The sequence below is a fragment of the Scomber scombrus genome, chromosome 16 (genome assembly GCF_963691925.1).
Source record: "Scomber scombrus chromosome 16, fScoSco1.1, whole genome shotgun sequence".
NCBI lineage: Eukaryota > Metazoa > Chordata > Actinopteri > Scombriformes > Scombridae > Scomber > Scomber scombrus.
Genome location: NC_084985.1, coordinates 536,988 through 555,161, shown reverse-complemented (window position 1 = coordinate 555,161; position 18,174 = coordinate 536,988). Strand labels below are relative to the sequence as shown.

Here is an 18,174-nt window from a genome sequence, read left to right as displayed (position 1 = left end):
GGAGAGACACGATGAACTAACTCCTCTTTTCAATATATATGTTGCCATTGGGATCCATATTCAGAAAGCACAATGTCTCATTTCATTGCTTTGCTGACGATGTACAAATCTATATACCCTTAAAAACAAATGAGCAAGCCTCTGTCCAGGTCTTATTAGACTGCCTCAATGACATTAGATCTTGGATGGAAGTGAACTTTCTCTCCATGAACAAAAATAAAACTGAGATTATTTTATTCGGCCAACAAAATCTCCTAGATGGTTATAACAGCGCCATTGGCACCCTGAAGTCTCACTGTCACCCTTTTGCAAGGAACCTTGGTGTTATCTTGGACAGTGACTTTAGGTTCGATAAACAGATAAGCTCTATTGTTAAAACGAGCTTCTTCCAGCTAAGACTAGTAGCTAAAGTAAAGGCTTATCTCCCTAGAAAGGATCTTGAGAAAGTTATCCACACCTTCATTACATCACGCCTAGACTACTGTAACTCTTTACTTGTTGGTCTCGACCAGTCAGCACTGCGCCGGTTACAGGTTGTCCAGAATGCAGCTGCCCGCCTGCTGACTGGAAAGAAACGGCGTGATCATATCAGTCCCGTCCTTGCATCATTGCACTGGTTGCCTGTTCATTTTAGGATCCAGTTCAAGGTTTTATTAATTGTTTTTAAGTGTTTAAATGGTCTGGCACCATCTTATTTAGCAGAGCTTGTGCAGCCTCACAGTACGTCCAGAGCACTTAGGTCGGCAAACCAGCTGCTCCTGGCAGTACCTCGGTCCAGACTCTGTACCCGTGGGGATAGAGCCTTCTCAGTGGCGGCCCCAAAGCTGTGGAACAGCCTACCTATCCAGGTCAGAGCTGCACAGTCTATTGAGCACTTTAAAACACTGCTGAAAACCCATCTTTTCTCCTTGGCGTTCAGCCACAGCTAGGCGAGAATCCTTGGCTCTTATTTTATTTTATTGTATTTTTATCTTTACTTTTACTCTTTTTAAATTGAGCTCTTATTATTCCTTTACTGTTTTATTTATTATTATATTTGTGTCTGATTATATTGTATTTTAATAACTGTACAGCACTTTGGTTCAACTGAGGTTGTTTTTAAATGTGCTTTATAAATAAAGTTTGACTTGACTTGACTTGACTAATGAATGATAATGTTGATCAGTAACTGCTGGATGTGGAAATAGTTACTAGTGAACAAAACTAACAGGTTAAAACTATCAGAAACTACTTTATATAATGATGATGGATCAGAAACTGCTCCACTTCAACTGTTTTTAAAAGAAAAGTCTTCAACATGTGCTGTGAAGCGACCTTTGACCCCACAGAAAACATGTGCTGACTCCACATTAAATAAAGAAGGTTGCTGGGTTAACGTTTTAAAGGACAAACCAATATCTGCCCCCCCCCCCACACACACACACACACACACACACACACACACACACACACACACACACACACACACACACACACACACACACACACACACACACACACACATACACACACACACACACACACACACACACACACACAAACACACACACACATTCATTAGTTGTTCTCCTCCCATCGACCGGTTGGTTTTATATGTATAATTATGGTCAACAGGCGTCATTTAAATTATAAAATAATAAAGCCATAAATGCACTGAACTCAAATAAATAATGCTAATTATTTATTTGAGTTTCTGCACTTTAAAGACGGCATCTCAATTTTGTTGTGCTTTGTACAATGACAATAAAGACTTTCTATTCTATATATTTCAGTAAAATCTATGCCAGTAGAAACTGCAACAGTATGAAAAACTATGAAAACACAATATATATAAAACAGGCTGTTTGCAGCACAACACACCTGTTAACTGAAAAGCATAGACTGTATATAAGAAATGGACGTAACATCCGTGACGTCACCCATTGGTTTGTGGACTGCTGCTCGGAGGCCAATAGTTTCGGATCTGAGCAGCGCCATCTTGAACATTTCAGGTGCATGCTGGGAAAAATAAAAACAGGGATTCTACTTATATGGGCATCAGGAGGAGCATGAGGCGCCCTCCTGAACCTGTGAACCAATCAACCTGTCAATCACCACGTAGCCACGCCCTAATGCATACCCTGCTTTATCGTCACATATAAAATCAGGGAGGCCAAAATGTCCCAAATGAACATCATACTGCATTGAAGAAGGCTTTAAACTAGCGATTGAGACCATAAACACATTTTGAAAACGTTTACTGAGGTTAGAAATCAAGTGACAAGTTGGTGAATTCTCCATTGACTTGTATAGAGACGGAAGTCCTTTTGACACCAAAACGGTCGCCCCCTGGTGGCCTTTAGATAGAATGCAGTTTTAAGTTACTTCCGCGTTGGCCTCATTTCAGAGGACCGGAGCTCCCCGCCTGGTTATTGACCAACAGCTGTTCTGTTACAAGATTTTATTAGATTAAGAAATCATGAATAAAGAAAAACAGACCACACGTTGGATGTTGAGTCACTGTTTATTTACTTCCTGTTTCTACAACATGTTTTATTGCATCATGGTAAAACCCCTCGGATGCCTTCGCCTTCAGCGCAGAACTCTGAGAACAGAAAAATGGGTTTGATATCACGGATTTAGTGTGTTTCAGTCAGCAGGGAGGGAGGAAGAAGGAAGGGAGGAGGAAGGAAGGAAAGGAGGGAGGGAGGAAGGGAGGGAGGGAGAAGGAAGGGAGGAAAGAAGGGAGGAAAGGAAGGGAGGAAAGAAGGAAAAGTCAAAACAGACGGGGTCAAAGGTTAAAGTCACCTTTCTTGGGGTCAAAGTGGAAGTCTGGTTCTCCGGTGAAGCCGAAGCAGCTCGCCTGCTTCTTGAAATGTTCCAGATCCGAATCCTTCACGGTTGTTTCTCTCGCTGGAAATAAAAAAACAGAAGAAGAATGAATGTGTCAGGGTTAGGGTTAAGGGTCACAGTCAGACACACGATAGTCTCTCCTTCTCCGGTTCCTTCTTACAGAACATATAGAAGGCCCGGCTGGTGATCTTATCTGGGAACGGGCCGTCCAGCTTCATCAGGCGGCGCAGCGTGCCGATGTTTCTGGCCGTGCTGTTGATGCTGAAGCTGAAGCAGTCAGAACCGGTCCGATGCACGTGGAAGCTCGAGGTCACGTTATACACTGAGGACACAAGGTCACGTTATACACTGATATATATTTATACCCGTCTGTTTTGACTGTTCCTTCTTTCCTCCCTTCTGTCCTTCCTTCCTCCCTCCTTCTTTCGTCCCTTTCTTCCTTCCTTCTGTCCTTCCTTCCTCCCTCCTTCTTTCCTTCCTTACTCCCTCCTTATTTCCTTCCTTCCCTTCTTCCTTCCTCCCTTCCTCCCTCCTTTCCTTCCTTCTTCCCTCCTTTCCTTCCTTCCTTCCCTCCTTCCTTCCCGCCTTCCTTCCTCCCTCCTTTCCTTCCTTCTTCTTTCCTTCCTTCCTTCCTTCCTCCCTCCCTCCTTTCCTTCCTTCCTTGACTGGAGGACAACAGGAGGGTTAATAACAAACATAAAAGTAGAATGATCAACTTTCTGATGATGTCAAGAAAGACTAAAAATGCTTAATGAAAGCAGAAAGTAGAACAGAGCTGGATTCCTAATAAAGTGCTCGTATCAGAGTCAGAGTCAGTCAGCCTAATGATGAAACTCCAGATCTGTGGCTTCTCAGGTTACTCACCGTCTGTAGAGTTGCCTTGGATGTTTACTTTGGTTGTTGAGCCGGAACAACTCCCATTTCTGACAATAGAAAGGCAACAAATGAGAGATTCTGTACAGTATGAGGTACTTTTACTGTAATACTGCATACTACATCGCTCATAATACTGCAGTACTTTTACTGTGTTTAAGGAGGAGTATTTGTTCTTAATTAAGACATAAGTCTAATTCACAGGCATTAAATGTTTAAACTCACATTCTGTTCTCCTGAGACATTAAAATACTTTGCACATCATCTGCTGACGGACTGATTTTGATCCAGGAGCTTTCAGTCATTTTCAGGATGGAGCTGTATGCTTCATGATCAGCGTAGCCCATGATGAAGTTCAGCCTGCCGTACATCTGCAGACACACAGTCAGTCAGGGTTAGGGTCATTAATGGAGATGAACTCTGAACTCTGAACTCTCAAAGATCAGTTTACTGTCACAGAGACACAAGAAAAAGGAAATATTGCAGCTCTGATTCACTGTACATTTGTTTTACTTTAAAGTAGTTTTGATAAATGAACCTGATGTGTAGGAGGTGAGCTACACTTACCATTTCCTAACTGCAGCTTCACACTGCAGTTAGGAAGGAAGTAAGGTAGGAAGAAAGGAAGGAAGGAAGGAAGGAAGGAAGGACAGAAGGTAGGAAGGACAGAAGGTAGGAAGGAAGGAAGGAAGGGAGGAACGACGGAAGGAAGGTAGGAATGAAGGAAGGAAGGAAGGAACGAAGGAAGCAAGGAACGAAGGTACGAAGGAAGGAAGGAAGGTAGGAAGGAAGGAAGGAAGGAAGGAAGGAAAGATGGAGGGAAGGGATGAAGGAAGGAAGGAAGGAAGGAAAGATGGAGGGAACATTTACCATTGTCATTGAAATAGTTACATTACTTATTACATTTTAGACAGAGTAACTAGTAATCTATTACATTTTAAACAGAGTAACTAGTAATCTGTTACATTTTAAACAGAGCAACTAGTAATCAGTAACCCCTGGACATGCATCAGACTGGTATGAATGAGGAGGGTTTACCACACTGGGGTCGCTCAGAGACAGAGGAGAGACCAAAGTGCTGCACTCTTCATGCGTCGGAGCCGAGCTGCTCAGGTGCAGCGCCGCTAACAGGAAGTGAGCGCTAAACCACAGATTCATGGTGACCAAAAAGCTTCAAACGTGGAACACAAAAAACACACTGAGCAGGAGACCGAAGTACTGCAGCCCGAGCCTCATTCAGACTTTATAGACGCTGTTGCTGGATGAGGAGTTTCCAGCGTTTGCACAGAGGTCCCCAGTTTCCATATTTGTGTCCAGCATTGTGCAAGAAGTGTTTGCAGGGTTTCAAGTCCATCAATCATTCACTGAAATGTTGAATCAGCCAAAAACAAACAGCATCTGCTTTAACCAGGTAGGAACACTTTATTGGTCCAGTAGCCCTGTGATGGTGAAAGTGATGAAAGGTCAAAGGTCCAAAGTGAGAACATGAAATCACGAGTCAGTAGACAATTATCTTTCAACAGTACTTTTGTACTTATCAGGTCTCACTAATCCCAAATATCTAAGAAATTAAAAATGCAGAACAAACAACAGCTCAGCTCTCAGGATGTGAAAGTTTGTCTTTATAATGTCTTCATTAGCGTTTGTGTGTAACATTAAAACAAAGATAAACAAAGAGGAATGAGATCATGTTTAATGTGTATTTATTCTCTGGTTACATGCAGTTAAATATGAACATATGTACATTTACTGTTTGACTCTTTAATATTTCACTACATTTCAGAGGGAAATGTTCCTCACTACATGATTATATATAAAGCAAAATAAATGTGAACTAAAATGTGGAATAAATATAATAAACTTTTAGCAACTTTACAACATTTGTCAAAACTGATCAATACTGACAAAATACCTAAAAATGTAAATGTAGAAATACTTCCTTTTTTTCATTTGATGTTTTTTAAATGAAGTCATTATTATTATAAGTCCACTTAAATACACTGTAGGTGATAAAATATGTAATATTTATCATTCTTTTGTGGTTACACTATTTGACATTTTCAGGAGCATTCAGTCTTACTTTTGGTAAAAAATGGTGCAAATGTCATTTCAAATTATATAAAACCAACAAAAATACTAAATGTACATTTTAACAAACCTGATGCTGCTTTTAAAACTAGTTTAACTGATTTATGAATTCATCATCTTACCAACACTTATTATTACTGACCCACGTTCCTCTTGTTCATACTGACTAATAAAAGATGCCGTTTAAAACTATTTTTAAGATCTGTTTATGGTCTTTTTCTGAATTCATCCATTTATAAAACAATTATTAAAACAATAAAACCTTAATTCCACATTGATCCAGTTTTCTCTCATTGATTTTTAAAAAAAAAAATTGATTATATTGAACTGGACGTAAATCGGACGTCCATGATGTCTTGCTGCGGAGTCGCTGAGTTCAGTCTGAATTTATCTCCCATAAAACCAACAAAAATACTAAATGTACATTTTAACAAACCTGATGCTGCTTTTAAAACTAGTTTAACTGATTTATGAATTCATCATCTTACCAACACTTATTTATCAGTGAGCCTCATTCATCAGCTAAAAACATATAGGGGACATTCTGCATGTTTGACTCTTTCAGTAAATAGTTTTTACATACATAAAGCAACATTAGTTGCTAGTTTGGACAGCTATTGTTTCTTAGTTGTTTTAACACATTAGCATTTAGTTCATCAACTACAGTAGTTCACTAACTAGACCTGTGAGTTACTTCATGAAGCTGATGCTTAAATTTACCAACATTAATGTCTGAAGTGTTTTCATAACTACTACAAATTAATCTCTGACATGATTCATGTGTTAATTACCTGGCCTAAAATAAGTCGAATCTAAGCATATGGAGTATAAAAACAGCATATTAAATAACTACCGTGTGTAACGCAGGCGCCCCCACCTGGCCATCTGGATCTCTCTGGAGCACCACTCGCTCCGCAGGTAGTGACGGCTGATCACACAGATGGTCTTCCTGCAGCTGTAGATGGCGTCTGTGATGTTCTCTATGATGGGCTTACCTGTGGAGACGCAGGTCAGACACACTGCAGGTGAACCACATCTACTCATTTCTATTAAAGACTGAAGAACTGAGAGAAGATAGAAAAGTTCACTCTGACGCCACTTTCAAAGGTCTAGTGTGTTTGGATTACTTGGTAAACTTGGTTCAGTTAGTTTCAATCATTTTTCAGACCTGCACATTTTAGGCCGGTTGAATTGGACTCTAGTTCGACCATAGACTGTATATAAGAAATGGACGTAACATCCGTGACGTCACCCATTGGTTTGTGGACTGCTGCTCGGAGGCCAATAGTATCGGATCTGAGCAGAGCCATCTTGAAAATTTCAGGTGCATGCTGGGAAAAATAAAAACATGGATTCTACTTATATGGGCATCAGGAGGAGCATGAGGCGCCCTCCTGAACCTGTGAACCAATCAACCTGTCAATCACCACGTAGCCACGCCCTAATGCATACCCTGCTTTATCGTCACATATAAAATCAGGGAGGCCAAAATGTCCCAAATGAACATCATACTGCATTGAAGAAGGCTTTAAACTAGCGATTGTGACCATAAACACATTTCGAAAACGTTCACTGATGTTAGAAATCAAGTGACAAGTTGGTGAATTCTCCATTGACTTGTATAGAGACGGAAGTCCTTTTGACACCAAAACGGTCGCCCCCTGGTGGCCTTTTGATAGAATGCAGTTTTAAGTTACTTCTTGGTTGGCCTCATTCCAGAGGACCAGAACTCCCCGCCTGGTACTGACCAACAGCTGTTCTGTTACGAGATTATATTAGATTAAGAAATCATGAATAAAGAAAAACAGACCACACGTTGGATGTTGAGTCACTGTTTCTTTACTTTTATTGCATCATGGTAAAACCACCCGGATGCCTTCGCCTTCAGCGCAGAACTCTGTGGAGAGAAAAAAACATTATGTCACCAGCTGGGTTTCAGTCAGCACAGAGGCTCCTGTTGTCCTCGAGTCAAGGAAGGAAGGGAGGGAGGAAGAAGGAAGGGAGGGAGGGAGGAAGGAAGGGAGGGAGGAAGAAGGAAGGAAAGGAGTAAGGGAGGAAGGAAGGGAGTGAGGAAGGAAGAAGGAAGGAAATGAGGGAGGGAGGGAGGGAAGGGAAGGGAGGAAAGGAACCGAGGAAGGAAGGAAGGAAGGAAGGAAGGGAGGAAGAAGGAAGGAAAGGAGGGAGGGAGGAAGGTAGGAGGGGGGGAGAAATGAAAGAAGGACAGAGGAAAGAAGGAAGGGAGGAAGGAAGGAAGAAAGGAAGGAAAGAAGGAGTGAGGGAACAAAAGGAAAGGAGGAAGGGAAGAAGGAAGGAATGAAGGACAGAGGAAAGAAGGCAGGGTGGAAGATGGAAGGAAAGGAGGGAGGGAGGAAGGGAGGGAGGGGGAAGGAAGGGAGGAAAGAAGGGAGGAAAGGAAGGGAGGAAAGAAGGAAAAGTCAAAACAGACGGGGTCAAAGGTTAAAGTCACCTTTCTTCGGGTCAAAGTGGAAGTCTGGTTCTTTGGTGAAGCCGAAGCAGCTCGCCTGCTTCTTGAAATTTTCCAGATCCGAATCCTTCACGGTTGTTTCTCTCGCTGGAAATAAAAAAACAGAAGAAGAATGAATGTGTCAGGGTTAGGGTTAAGGGTCACAGTCAGACACACGATAGTCTCTCCTTCTCCGGTTCCTTCTTACAGAACACATAGAAGGCCCGGCTGGTGATCTCATCTGGGAACGGGCCGTCCAGCTTCATCAGGCGGAGCAGCTTGCCGAGGTTTCTGGCCGTGCTGTTGATGCTGAAGCTGAAGCAGTCAGAACCGGTCCGATGCACGTGGAAGCTCGAGGTCACGTTATACACTGAGGACACAAGGTCACGTTATACACTGATATATATTTATACCCGTCTGTTTTGACTGTTCCTTCTTTCCTCCCTTCTGTCCTTCCTTCCTCCCTCCTTCTTTCGTCCCTTTCTTCCTTCCTTCTGTCCTTCCTTCCTCCCTCCTTCTTTCCTTCCTTCCTCCCTCCTTATTTCCTTCCTTCCTTCCCTTCTTCCTTCCCTACTTCCTTCCTCCCTTCCTTCATTCTTCCTTCCTCCCTTCCTCCCTCCTTTCCTTCCTTCTTCCCTCCTTTCCTTCCTTCTTCCTTCCTTCTTCCTTCCTTCCTTCCTCCCTCCCTCCTTTCCTCTCTTCCTTGACTCGAGGACAACAGGAGGGTTAATAACAAACATAAAAGTAGAATGATCAACTTTCTGACGATGTCAAGAAAGACTAAAAATGCTTCATGAAAGCAGAAAGTAGAACAGAGCTGGATTTCTAATAAAGTGCTCGTATCAGAGTCAGAGTCAGTAAGATCTGTGGTTCGATCATGTTTTGGAGGCGGCTGTGGATCAGGAGGTAGAGCAGTTCGATTCCCGGCTCCTCTAGTCCACATGTCCATGACACTTAACCCCAAACTGCTCCCGTTGCTATGCCAACCGTGTGTGAATGGTTAGTTTCCTCCTGATGGAAGCTCCTGCCATCAGTGTGTGAATGAGACTTAGTGTAAAGGCTCCCTGCTGGCTTCTCAGGTTACTCACCGTCTGTAGAGAGAGTGTCGCCTTGGATGGTTACTTTGGTTGTTGAGCCAGAACAGCTTCCATTTCTGACAATGACAAGGCAACGAATGAGTGAGTTCAGATTCTGTACAGTATGAGGTACTTATACTTTACTGACATAAGTCTAATTCACAGGCATTAAATGTTTAAACTCACATTCTGTTCTCCTGAGACATTAAAATACTTTGCACATCATCTGGTGACGGACTGATTTTGATCCAGGAGCTTTCAGTCATTTTCAGGATGGAGCTGTATGCTTCATGATCAGCGTAGCCCATGATGAAGTTCAGCCTGCCGTACATCTGCAGACACACAGTCAGTCAAGGTTAGGGTCATTAATGGAGATGAACTCTGAACTCTCAAAGATAAGTTTACTGTCACAGAGACACAAGAAACAGGAAATATTGCAGCTCTGATTGACCCCGTCTGTTTTGACTGTTCCGTCTTTCCTCCCTCCGTCCCCCTTTCTTCCTTCCTTGTGTCCTTCCATCCTTCCTTCCTTCCATCCTTCCTTGCTTCCTTCCTTCCTTCCTCCCTCCCTCCCTTCCTCTTTCCTTCCTTCTCTCTTTCTTTCCTTCCTTCTTTCCTTCCTCCGTCCCACTTTCTTCCTTCCTTCTGTCCTTCCATCCTTCTTACTCCCTTCCATCCTTCCTTCCATCTTAGAGTAACTAGTAATCTATTACATATTAAACAGAGTAACTAGTAATCTATTACATTTTAAACAGAGCAACTAGTAATCAGTAACCCCTGGACATGCATCAGACTGGTATGAATGAGGAGGGTTTACCACACTGGGGTCGCTCAGAGACAGATGCGAGACCAAAGCGCTGCACTCTTCATGCGTCGGAGCCGAGCTGCTCAGGTGCAGCGCCGCTAACAGGAAGTGAACGCTAAACCACAGATTCATGGTGACCAAAAAGCTTCAAACGTGGAACACAAAAACCACACTGAGCAGGAGACCGAAGTACTGAAGCCCGAGCCTCATTCAGACTTTATAGACGCTGTTGCTGGATGAGGAGTTTCCAGCATTTGCACAGAGGGAGTTATTTGTCCCCAGTTTCCATATTTGTGTCCAGCATTGTGCAACAAGTGTTTGCAGGGTTTCATGTCCATCAATCATTCACTGAAATGTTGAATCAGCCACAAACAAACAGCATCTGCTTTAACCAGGTAGGAAGACTTTATTGGTCCAGTAGCCCTGTGATGGTGAAAGTGATCAAAGGTCAAAGGTCCAAAGTGAGAACATGAAATCACGAGTCAGTAGACAATTATCTTTCAACAGTACTTTTGTACTTATCAGGTCTCACTAATCCCAAATATCTAAGAAATTAAAAATGCAGAACAAACAACAGCTCAGCTCTCAGGATGTCAAAGTTTGTCTTTATAAAGTCTTCATTAGCGTTTGTGTTTAACATTAAAACAAAGACAAACAAAGAGGAATGAGATCATGTTTAATGTGTATTTATTCTCTGGTTACATGCAGTTAAATATGAACATATGTACATTTACGGTTTGACTCTTTAATATTTTACTAAATGGTCCTCACTACATAGATCTGGCAGCTAAAATTATCCACTATAAACTTTGCAGATTAATGCATTTAAAACAGTTCAAAACAATATAAGCAACAAATGTTTAAATACAACAAAGAGTTTAAATAAGCTTCAATCATGGCGCATTAAAATGCTGTGTGTACGTTAATGACGTGACGTAACTCAGTGTCTAATTGGTGTAAATCTGATTATATATACACAGGAAAATAAATGTGAACTAAAATGTGGAATAAATATAAACTTTTAGCAACGCAACATTTGTCAAAACTGATCAATACTGATAAAATCCCTAAAAATGTAAATGTAGAAATACTCCCTTTTTTTCATTTGATGTTTTTTAAATGAAGTCATTATTAGTATAAGTCCACTTAAATACACTGTAGGTGATAAAATATGAAATATTTATCATTCTTTTGTGGTTACACCATTTGACTTTTTCAGGAGCATTCAGTCTTACTTTTGGTAAAAAATGGTGTAAATGTCATTTCAAATGATATAAAACCAACAAAAATAATAAATGTACATTTTAACAAACCTGATGCTGCTTTTAAATCTAGTTTAACTGATTTATGAATTCATCATCTTACCAACACTTATTAGTTACTGACCCACGCTCCTCTTGTTCATACTGACTAATAAAAGATGCCGTTTAAAACTATTTTTAAGATCTGTTTAAGGTCTTTTTCTGAATGCATCCATTTATAAAACAATTATTAAAACAATAAAACCTTAATTACACATTGATCCAGTTTTCTCTCATTGATCTTTTTTTAAAATATTGATTATATTGAACTGGACGTAAATCGGACGTCCATGATGTCTTGCTGCGGAGTCGCTGAGTTCAGTCTGAATTTATCTCCCATAAAACCGACAAAAATACTAAATGTACATTTTAACAAACCTGATGCTGCTTTTAAAACTAGTTTAACTGATTTATGAATTCATCATCTTACCAACACTTATTTATCAGTGAGCCTCATTCATCAGCTAAAAACATATATGGGAAATATTGTGCATGTTTGACTCTTTCAGTAAATAGTTTTTACATACATAAAGGCACATTAGTTGCTAGTTTGGACAGCTATTGTTTCTTTGTTGTTTTAGCACATTAGCATTTAGCTCATCAACTACAGTAGTTCAGCAACTAGACCTGTGAGTCACTTCATGAAGCTGATGCTTAAATTTACCAACATTAATGTCTGAAGTGTTTTATAGCAAATAGAAATGTTTAATAACTGCTACAAATTAATCTCTGACATGATTTATGTGTTAATTACCTGGCTTAAAAGAAGTCGAATCTAAGCATATGGAGTATAAAAACAGTGTATTAAATAACTATTGTGTGTAACCTCCAGCCGGTTGCAAAAACTACCGAGTGCCAAAAAGACAAAACGACGCTCAGTCGTAGCCACAGGCCTGGTCTGGAGCCAGCGCAGCAGTCAGCAGGTCGGTGGTCTCATTGGGAGCGTCCCTCGTCTCCAGAGCTCTCCGTACGTTCTGCCAGAAGACTCCTTTGTGTCCACCAGCCTGCGTCCAGCTCAGGTAGGTGCGTCTCTTCACCAGCTTCCTCATGCGGTAGTACGGAGACAGCTGATGAGCAGGGATGTCCTCCAGAAACAGCAGGATCAACACGTCCTTCTGCTCATCAAACAGACGGAAGCTGCAACAGATCACAGAGGACGATTCAGAGGATCAGTGTGAGAGGCTGAGAGATAAAAGCTGGAGGTGCTGAGTATGTGAGGACACAGAACTGCTTCATATTACACTGATTATCCATTTATTCATGACTGTCATCATGTTTCAGCTGTTACTAACCCATCTCTGCATTTATCTTCAGATCTACAAAGGATCTGTAGTGTTGGGCAGGTTACTTGATCATTGTAATTAATTACTGATTGCATAATACTCATCATAAAAGTAATCACATTACTTTATTAATTACTCAGCAGTAAAAGTAATGCATTACATCACCACTACCATTCGTCAAACAGCCCATTATTCCAAAGAAAGCTGCTATTGCTACAGATTCCTCGTGTCAAATATCTGTTTATTGTACGAAATTGATTCGAAATGGTTTGAGGTTTAAATGTTTAGGTTCAGACACAAAAACCACTTGGTTAGAGATAGATCATGGTTTGGGTTAAAATAGTAAAATGTGTTATAAATGTTCGGTTTAACAGCAGTAAAATGTCTGATGTGATGCAGAAAACCAGTCTGAACCAACAGCCTGTGGACTACTGGCACATAAACCAGTTCCATGTCAGCTGTTGGTAGAGATTAAAGCTGGAGGTGCTGAGCATGTGAGGACAGAGAGGTGGCGCCCCCACCTGGCCATTTGGATCTCTCTGGAGCACCACTCGCTCCGCAGGTAGTGACGGCTGATCACACAGATGGTCTTCCTGCAGCTGTAGATGGCGTCTGTGATGTTCTCTATGATGGGCTTACCTGTGGAGACGCAGGTCAGACACACTGCAGGTGAACCACATGGACTCATTTCTACTAAAGACTGAAGAACTGAGAGAAGATAGAAAAGTTCACTCTGACGCCACTTTCAAAGGTCTAGTGTGTTTGGATGACTTGGTAAACTTGGTTCAGTTAGTTTCAATCATTTTTCAGACCTGCACATTCTGTCCCAAATGAACATCATACTGCATTGAAGAAGGCTTTAAACTAGCGATTGAGACCATAAACACATTTTGAAAACGTTTACTGAGGTTAGAAATCAAGTGAGAAGTTGGTGAATTCTCCATTGACTTGTATAGAGACGGAAGTCCTTTTGACACCAAAACGGTCGCCCCCTGGTGGCCTTTTGATAGAATGCAGCTTTAAGTTACTTCCACGTTGGCATCATTTCAGAGGACCGGAGCTCCCCGCCTGGGTCAGACAGGTGAGTCCTGGTCCTGCAGGTGTTACCTCCGTGTGACAGCACCCGCAGGAACGGCTCGACACATCTGAACGTTCTCATCCAGTTTTTAGTGATGCATTTTGATTTGCTTGGATTTTTCTCTGTGAAAAGAAACTGAACCAAGTTTTCCAACTTACACACGTTCATTTTTTACCTGAACTAATTATTTTTCCATCTTAACAATGTCAGTGATAGATTCAGTGTGGAGAGCAGCATACCAAATAGAGCAGTGACAGAATCAGGAGCAATGTTCTTCCCTATGACTGTAAATAGTTAAACATTTCAGTTCCAAAACATGTGCATATAATTTGATGGTGTTTGCTGACACCGACCACAGGAAGGAGACACATTTTCAAATACGTTTTGCTAACACAAATAGATGAAGTGTGTTCCTTCTGTCTCTGCCTATAGGAACATAGGAACATGACATCCCCATTCTGAAACCCTCCTACTATACAGACTAGATAGCCGTCTCCAACTTTCACAGCCAGTGTATCCTTAATGAGTGAATTACTGTCTAAATGCACTGTTACTTGTGGATTTTGTGATAGTAGATCATCTGATTTCAACTGAGCCTCCAAGGCCTCTGAAGGACACGCCTTTATGGGCTTTCAACACTTTCAAATCATCCAGCCATGAATCAGGGCACAGCTTATCTCTCTGCACCTGGAGATGTTTATGTGATCGGTCACATTTCACTGCACTGAGCATGGTGAGCATCAGAACCTGCAAACACTGCTGGCCATCGAAAAGGGAAGTGAAACCGTCTGCGAGTATTTAAAAATACACAGAAAATTACCGCCTTAGCTCTTGGGGAAGAAGGGAAATAAGAAGGAAAAGATGCAGACCTGAAAGAAAGATTTGATCCTGAGTAGGAGGGAGGGAAAGAAGAGTAAATGTATTGTTTACCTGGTTGGAAGTCTCTGTGGTGCAGACAGAGTCTCCAGCCCTGCTCTCCTTCCAGCACTGGAAGCATCTCTTGGTAAACCCAGGCCTCGTCACGAACGTTGTAGGAGATGAATGCGTCGTAGCAGTGAGGAGCTTCCTTCTTCCTCTTCTTGCTGTCATAGAGGAAGGCCAGGAAGAGGTAGAAGCCGTAGGTTAGCTGCCACCTCAGAAAGTGGTAGATGAAGGATGTGAGGAGAGTTAGCACAACCAGACAAGTGCTGGAAATGAAGCAGAGGAAATTAACGTCCATCCAGCAGGACTGGATGTCAAAGTCCAGCAGCTTGCTTCCTTGTTTACTGGGAGGAAAGGAACAAGTGTACTGATAAGCATTAACAACTTGTGTCTGGTTGTTGCTAATCACCCATTGGATGAAGCCGACATTAGAGCAGTCACAGGTGAAAGGGTTACCAAGCAGGTCCAGATATGTTAGTGCAGGCAGAGACCGGAAGACCGTCTCATTGATCACCGTCAACTCGTTCTCACTGAGTTTCAACCAGCTGAGAGCCGGCAGGTCGGCGTGAGCCAGAAAATCCAAAGATCTGAGTTTGTTCTTGGACAGATCGAGGGACTGCAGGTTTGGGATCGACCGAACCAGTTCAGGTTCTGGATATGAGACGTTACTGTTAGTTATCTGAAGACTTATCAGGTGAGGAGTGTAGGTAAATGTGTCTGGATGTGGGGGCCCTGCAAAGAAATTTACTGCTGCAAAGTGCTCTAAAGAGTTCAGGCCTCTGAGCAGGTCTGGTGGGATAACCCAGTCATATTTATTGTTGTTTTGGATTATAAGCTTTCTCAAAGATGGTACATTTAAGAAAGGGGGCTCCTTAGGTAATTGATGACTCACACTGTTGAGAAAATTTGGGAGGGTTAGTGTCAGTCTCTCTAAGTGTGGCAGTCCTCTGAACATAACTGTATTGAGAGAGTATGGTGTAAGGACAAGAGTTTGGAGATGATCGAGTCCTTCAAAAGTCCCGTTTTCCACTTGATAAATTGACCGTGACTCTAAATCCAAATTCAGGAGGAAAGACAGATTCTCAAAGTTGCCTTCATGGAGTTCCTTCAAATCATTCCTGTGCATGTTTAAAATACGTAAGCTCTTCAGACTGACTTTGAAAGTATCATCCAAACTGTAAATTGGATTTTCTTGAATGTGGAGTAATCTTAAATTCTTCAACTCTTGAAAAACACATCCTCTGATTCTTGAGATGCGATTGTTATTGAGGAAGAGTTGCATCAAGCTCGTTAAGTTCAGGAAATCGGAGCAGCTGAGCTCGCCGATATCATTATAACCCAGAGTTAAGACTGCAAGGGATGAGAGACCTCTGACAGCAAACGGCACTCCTGGTAGAAAGTTATGGTGTAAATGTAGTTCCACGAGCTGAGTCAAAGGTTTAAGTGAGTCCTCCGAAAGGTGGGTCATGACGTTACCGACTAAAGCTAGCTCAGTGATTTTGGAGCAAGGTTGAAGCAGTGTGTCATTTAAAATGTGAATGTCATTAAAAGTCAAATCAAGACTTGTTAAGGCAGGAATCTGGCAGGCGATGTCTATCAAACCTTTATCAAACCATTCAGCCGTATAGCTGAGCCAGAGATACTCCACCGACTCAGCGCTCTGAAGCATCGTGCTGTACGTCTCAAAACTTATTTCGGTTCCACTTAATAACAAACTAGTCAAACTCCTCAGAAACATCTTGTCGGTTACGTTCCACTCAAAGCCGACGCTGCATTTGGACAAATCGACATACTCTAGATGAGGAAAGACGTCTTTTGTGATGCTGAACTTTCTCAGTGGATTCAAATTAAACTGCAGTGTCCTCAGGTTTGAGATGTTTAAATGCAGGTCATCAGACTCAAAGGTAGTGAATCTGTTTATCGCAATGTCTAATTCAATTAAGCTTGACAGCTGCAAAATAGGCACAATATCAGTGATTATATGGAGCTCGTTGTCACCCAGGTCTACTTTCTGTAAGTTTATCAGCGGCTGAAAGGCCAGCGGGGAGATGTACGCGATGTCATTTCTGTTTACAGACAGACTCAGTAATTTGGTCAGTCCCTGAAACATGTTGTCTGTGAGGTTTGTGAGGGCATTATAACTTATATCAAGTTCTGTTAATTCCACCAAGTCTGCAAACGCGCCGTCGTCAATGTGTGACAAAGAGTTTAACTGCATCCAGAAAACAACGAGCTTCGATAAACCTCTCAGATCTGTCTGGTTGATTCTCAGGATCTGATTGGTGCAGATATCGAGGAACTGGGCGGTTTTGGGGATGTCGTCGGGAACGGTGGTGAGTTCTCGGTCCGTGCACGAAACTGAAACATCGCTGACGTCTGCAGAATATTCGACGGTGCAGTTTTTCAGAGAGTAAGACAGCGAAGGGTTAAAAGGAAGCAGCAAGAAGAGGAAGAGGAAAAAGGAGCGGCGTCGCATGATGATCTGCAGGAGGAAACAAATCATCAGTACAATTTACTACAGTCTGAGGTACTTTACTGTAGTACAGTCTGAGGTACTAGTACTTTACTGTAGTACAGTCTGAGGTACTTGTACTTTACTGTAGTACAGTCTGAGGTACTTGTACTTTACTGTAGTACAGTCTGAGGTACTTTACTGTAGTACAGTCTGAGGTAGTAGTACTTTACTGTAGTACAGTCTGAGGTAGTAGTACTTTACTGTAGTACAGTTAGAGGTACTTGTACTTTACTGCAGTACAGTTAGAGGTACTAGTACTTTACTGTAGTACAGTCTGAGGTACTAGTACTTTACTGTAGTACAGTTTGAGGTACTTGTACTTTACTGTAGTACAGTTAGAGGTACTTATACTTTACTGTAGTACAGTTTGAGGTATTTGTACTTTACTGTAGTACAGTTTGAGGTACTTGTACTTTACTGTAGTACAGTTAGAGGTACTTGTACTTTACTGTAGTACAGTTTGAGGTACTTGTACTTTACTGTAGTACAGTTTGAGGTACTTGTACTTTACTGTAGTACAGTTTGAGGTACTTGTACTTTACTGTAGTACAGTTAGAGGTACTTGTACTTTACTGTAGTACAGTTTGAGGTACTTGTACTTTACTGTAGTACAGTTTGAGGTACTAGTACTTTACTGTAGTACAGTTAGAGGTACTAGTACTTTACTGTGGTACAGTTAGAGGTACCAGTACTTTACTGTAGTACAGTTAGAGGTACCAGTACTTTACTGTAGTACAGTTTGAGGTACTAGTACTTTACTGTAGTACAGTTTGAGGTACTTGTACTTTGCTGTAGTACAGTTTGAGGTACTTGTACTTTGCTGTAGTACAGTTAGAGGTACTAGTACTTTACTGTAATACAGTTAGAGGTACTTGTACTTTACTGTAGTACAGTTAGAGGTACTTGTACTTTACTGTAGTACAGTTTGAGGTACTAGT

At 41.6% G+C, this 18,174-nt stretch overlaps 2 protein-coding genes across 2 annotated transcripts; both read right to left on the bottom strand.

Annotated features, from left to right (window-relative positions):
* Positions 1-2,484: 2,484 nt before the first annotated feature.
* LOC133996720 (toll-like receptor 13) lies at positions 2,485-17,197 on the bottom strand. Its single transcript, XM_062436342.1, has 15 exons — positions 14,670-17,197; positions 13,976-13,980; positions 13,244-13,361; positions 12,333-12,576; positions 9,520-9,665; positions 9,346-9,410; positions 8,466-8,627; positions 8,261-8,365; positions 6,671-6,788; positions 4,744-4,876; positions 3,931-4,076; positions 3,697-3,755; positions 2,993-3,154; positions 2,788-2,892; positions 2,485-2,584 (listed from the first exon to the last, which is right to left on the bottom strand). The coding sequence occupies exons 1-15, from the start codon at positions 17,195-17,197 to the stop codon at positions 2,541-2,543; spliced, it is 4,140 nt and encodes a 1,379-aa protein (XP_062292326.1). The 3' UTR covers positions 2,485-2,540.
* LOC133996252 (uncharacterized) lies at positions 7,617-10,389 on the bottom strand. The gene is made up of 6 exons (XM_062435841.1): positions 10,151-10,389; positions 9,520-9,665; positions 9,346-9,410; positions 8,466-8,627; positions 8,261-8,365; positions 7,617-7,690 (listed from the first exon to the last, which is right to left on the bottom strand). Exons 1-6 carry the CDS (start codon positions 10,268-10,270, stop codon positions 7,647-7,649), a joined length of 642 nt encoding a protein of 213 aa, XP_062291825.1. The 5' UTR covers positions 10,271-10,389; the 3' UTR covers positions 7,617-7,646.
* Positions 17,198-18,174: the final 977 nt, after the last annotated feature.

Excerpts from the sequence above, each read along its gene's own strand:
- LOC133996720 (XM_062436342.1), bottom strand. The coding sequence starts at position 17,197 with ATGCGACGCCGCTCCTTTTTCCTCTTCCTCTTCTTGCTGCTTCCTTTT. Across the intron at positions 6,789-8,260 it reads CCACTTTGACCCGAAGAAAG|GTAAGCCCATCATAGAGAAC; the intron begins GTGACTTTAACC and ends GCGTCTCCACAG. Across the intron at positions 4,877-6,670 it reads AGAGAGATCCAGATGGCCAG|CTTTTTGGTCACCATGAATC; the intron begins GTGGGGGCGCCT and ends CCACGTTTGAAG.
- LOC133996252 (XM_062435841.1), bottom strand. The coding sequence starts at position 10,270 with ATGAATCTGTGGTTTAGCGTTCACTTCCTGTTAGCGGCGCTGCACCTG. Across the intron at positions 9,666-10,150 it reads CTCTGAGCGACCCCAGTGTG|ATGTACGGCAGGCTGAACTT; the intron begins GTAAACCCTCCT and ends GTGTGTCTGCAG. Across the intron at positions 9,411-9,519 it reads ATGTCTCAGGAGAACAGAAT|AAATGGAAGCTGTTCTGGCT; the intron begins GTGAGTTTAAAC and ends TGTCATTGTCAG.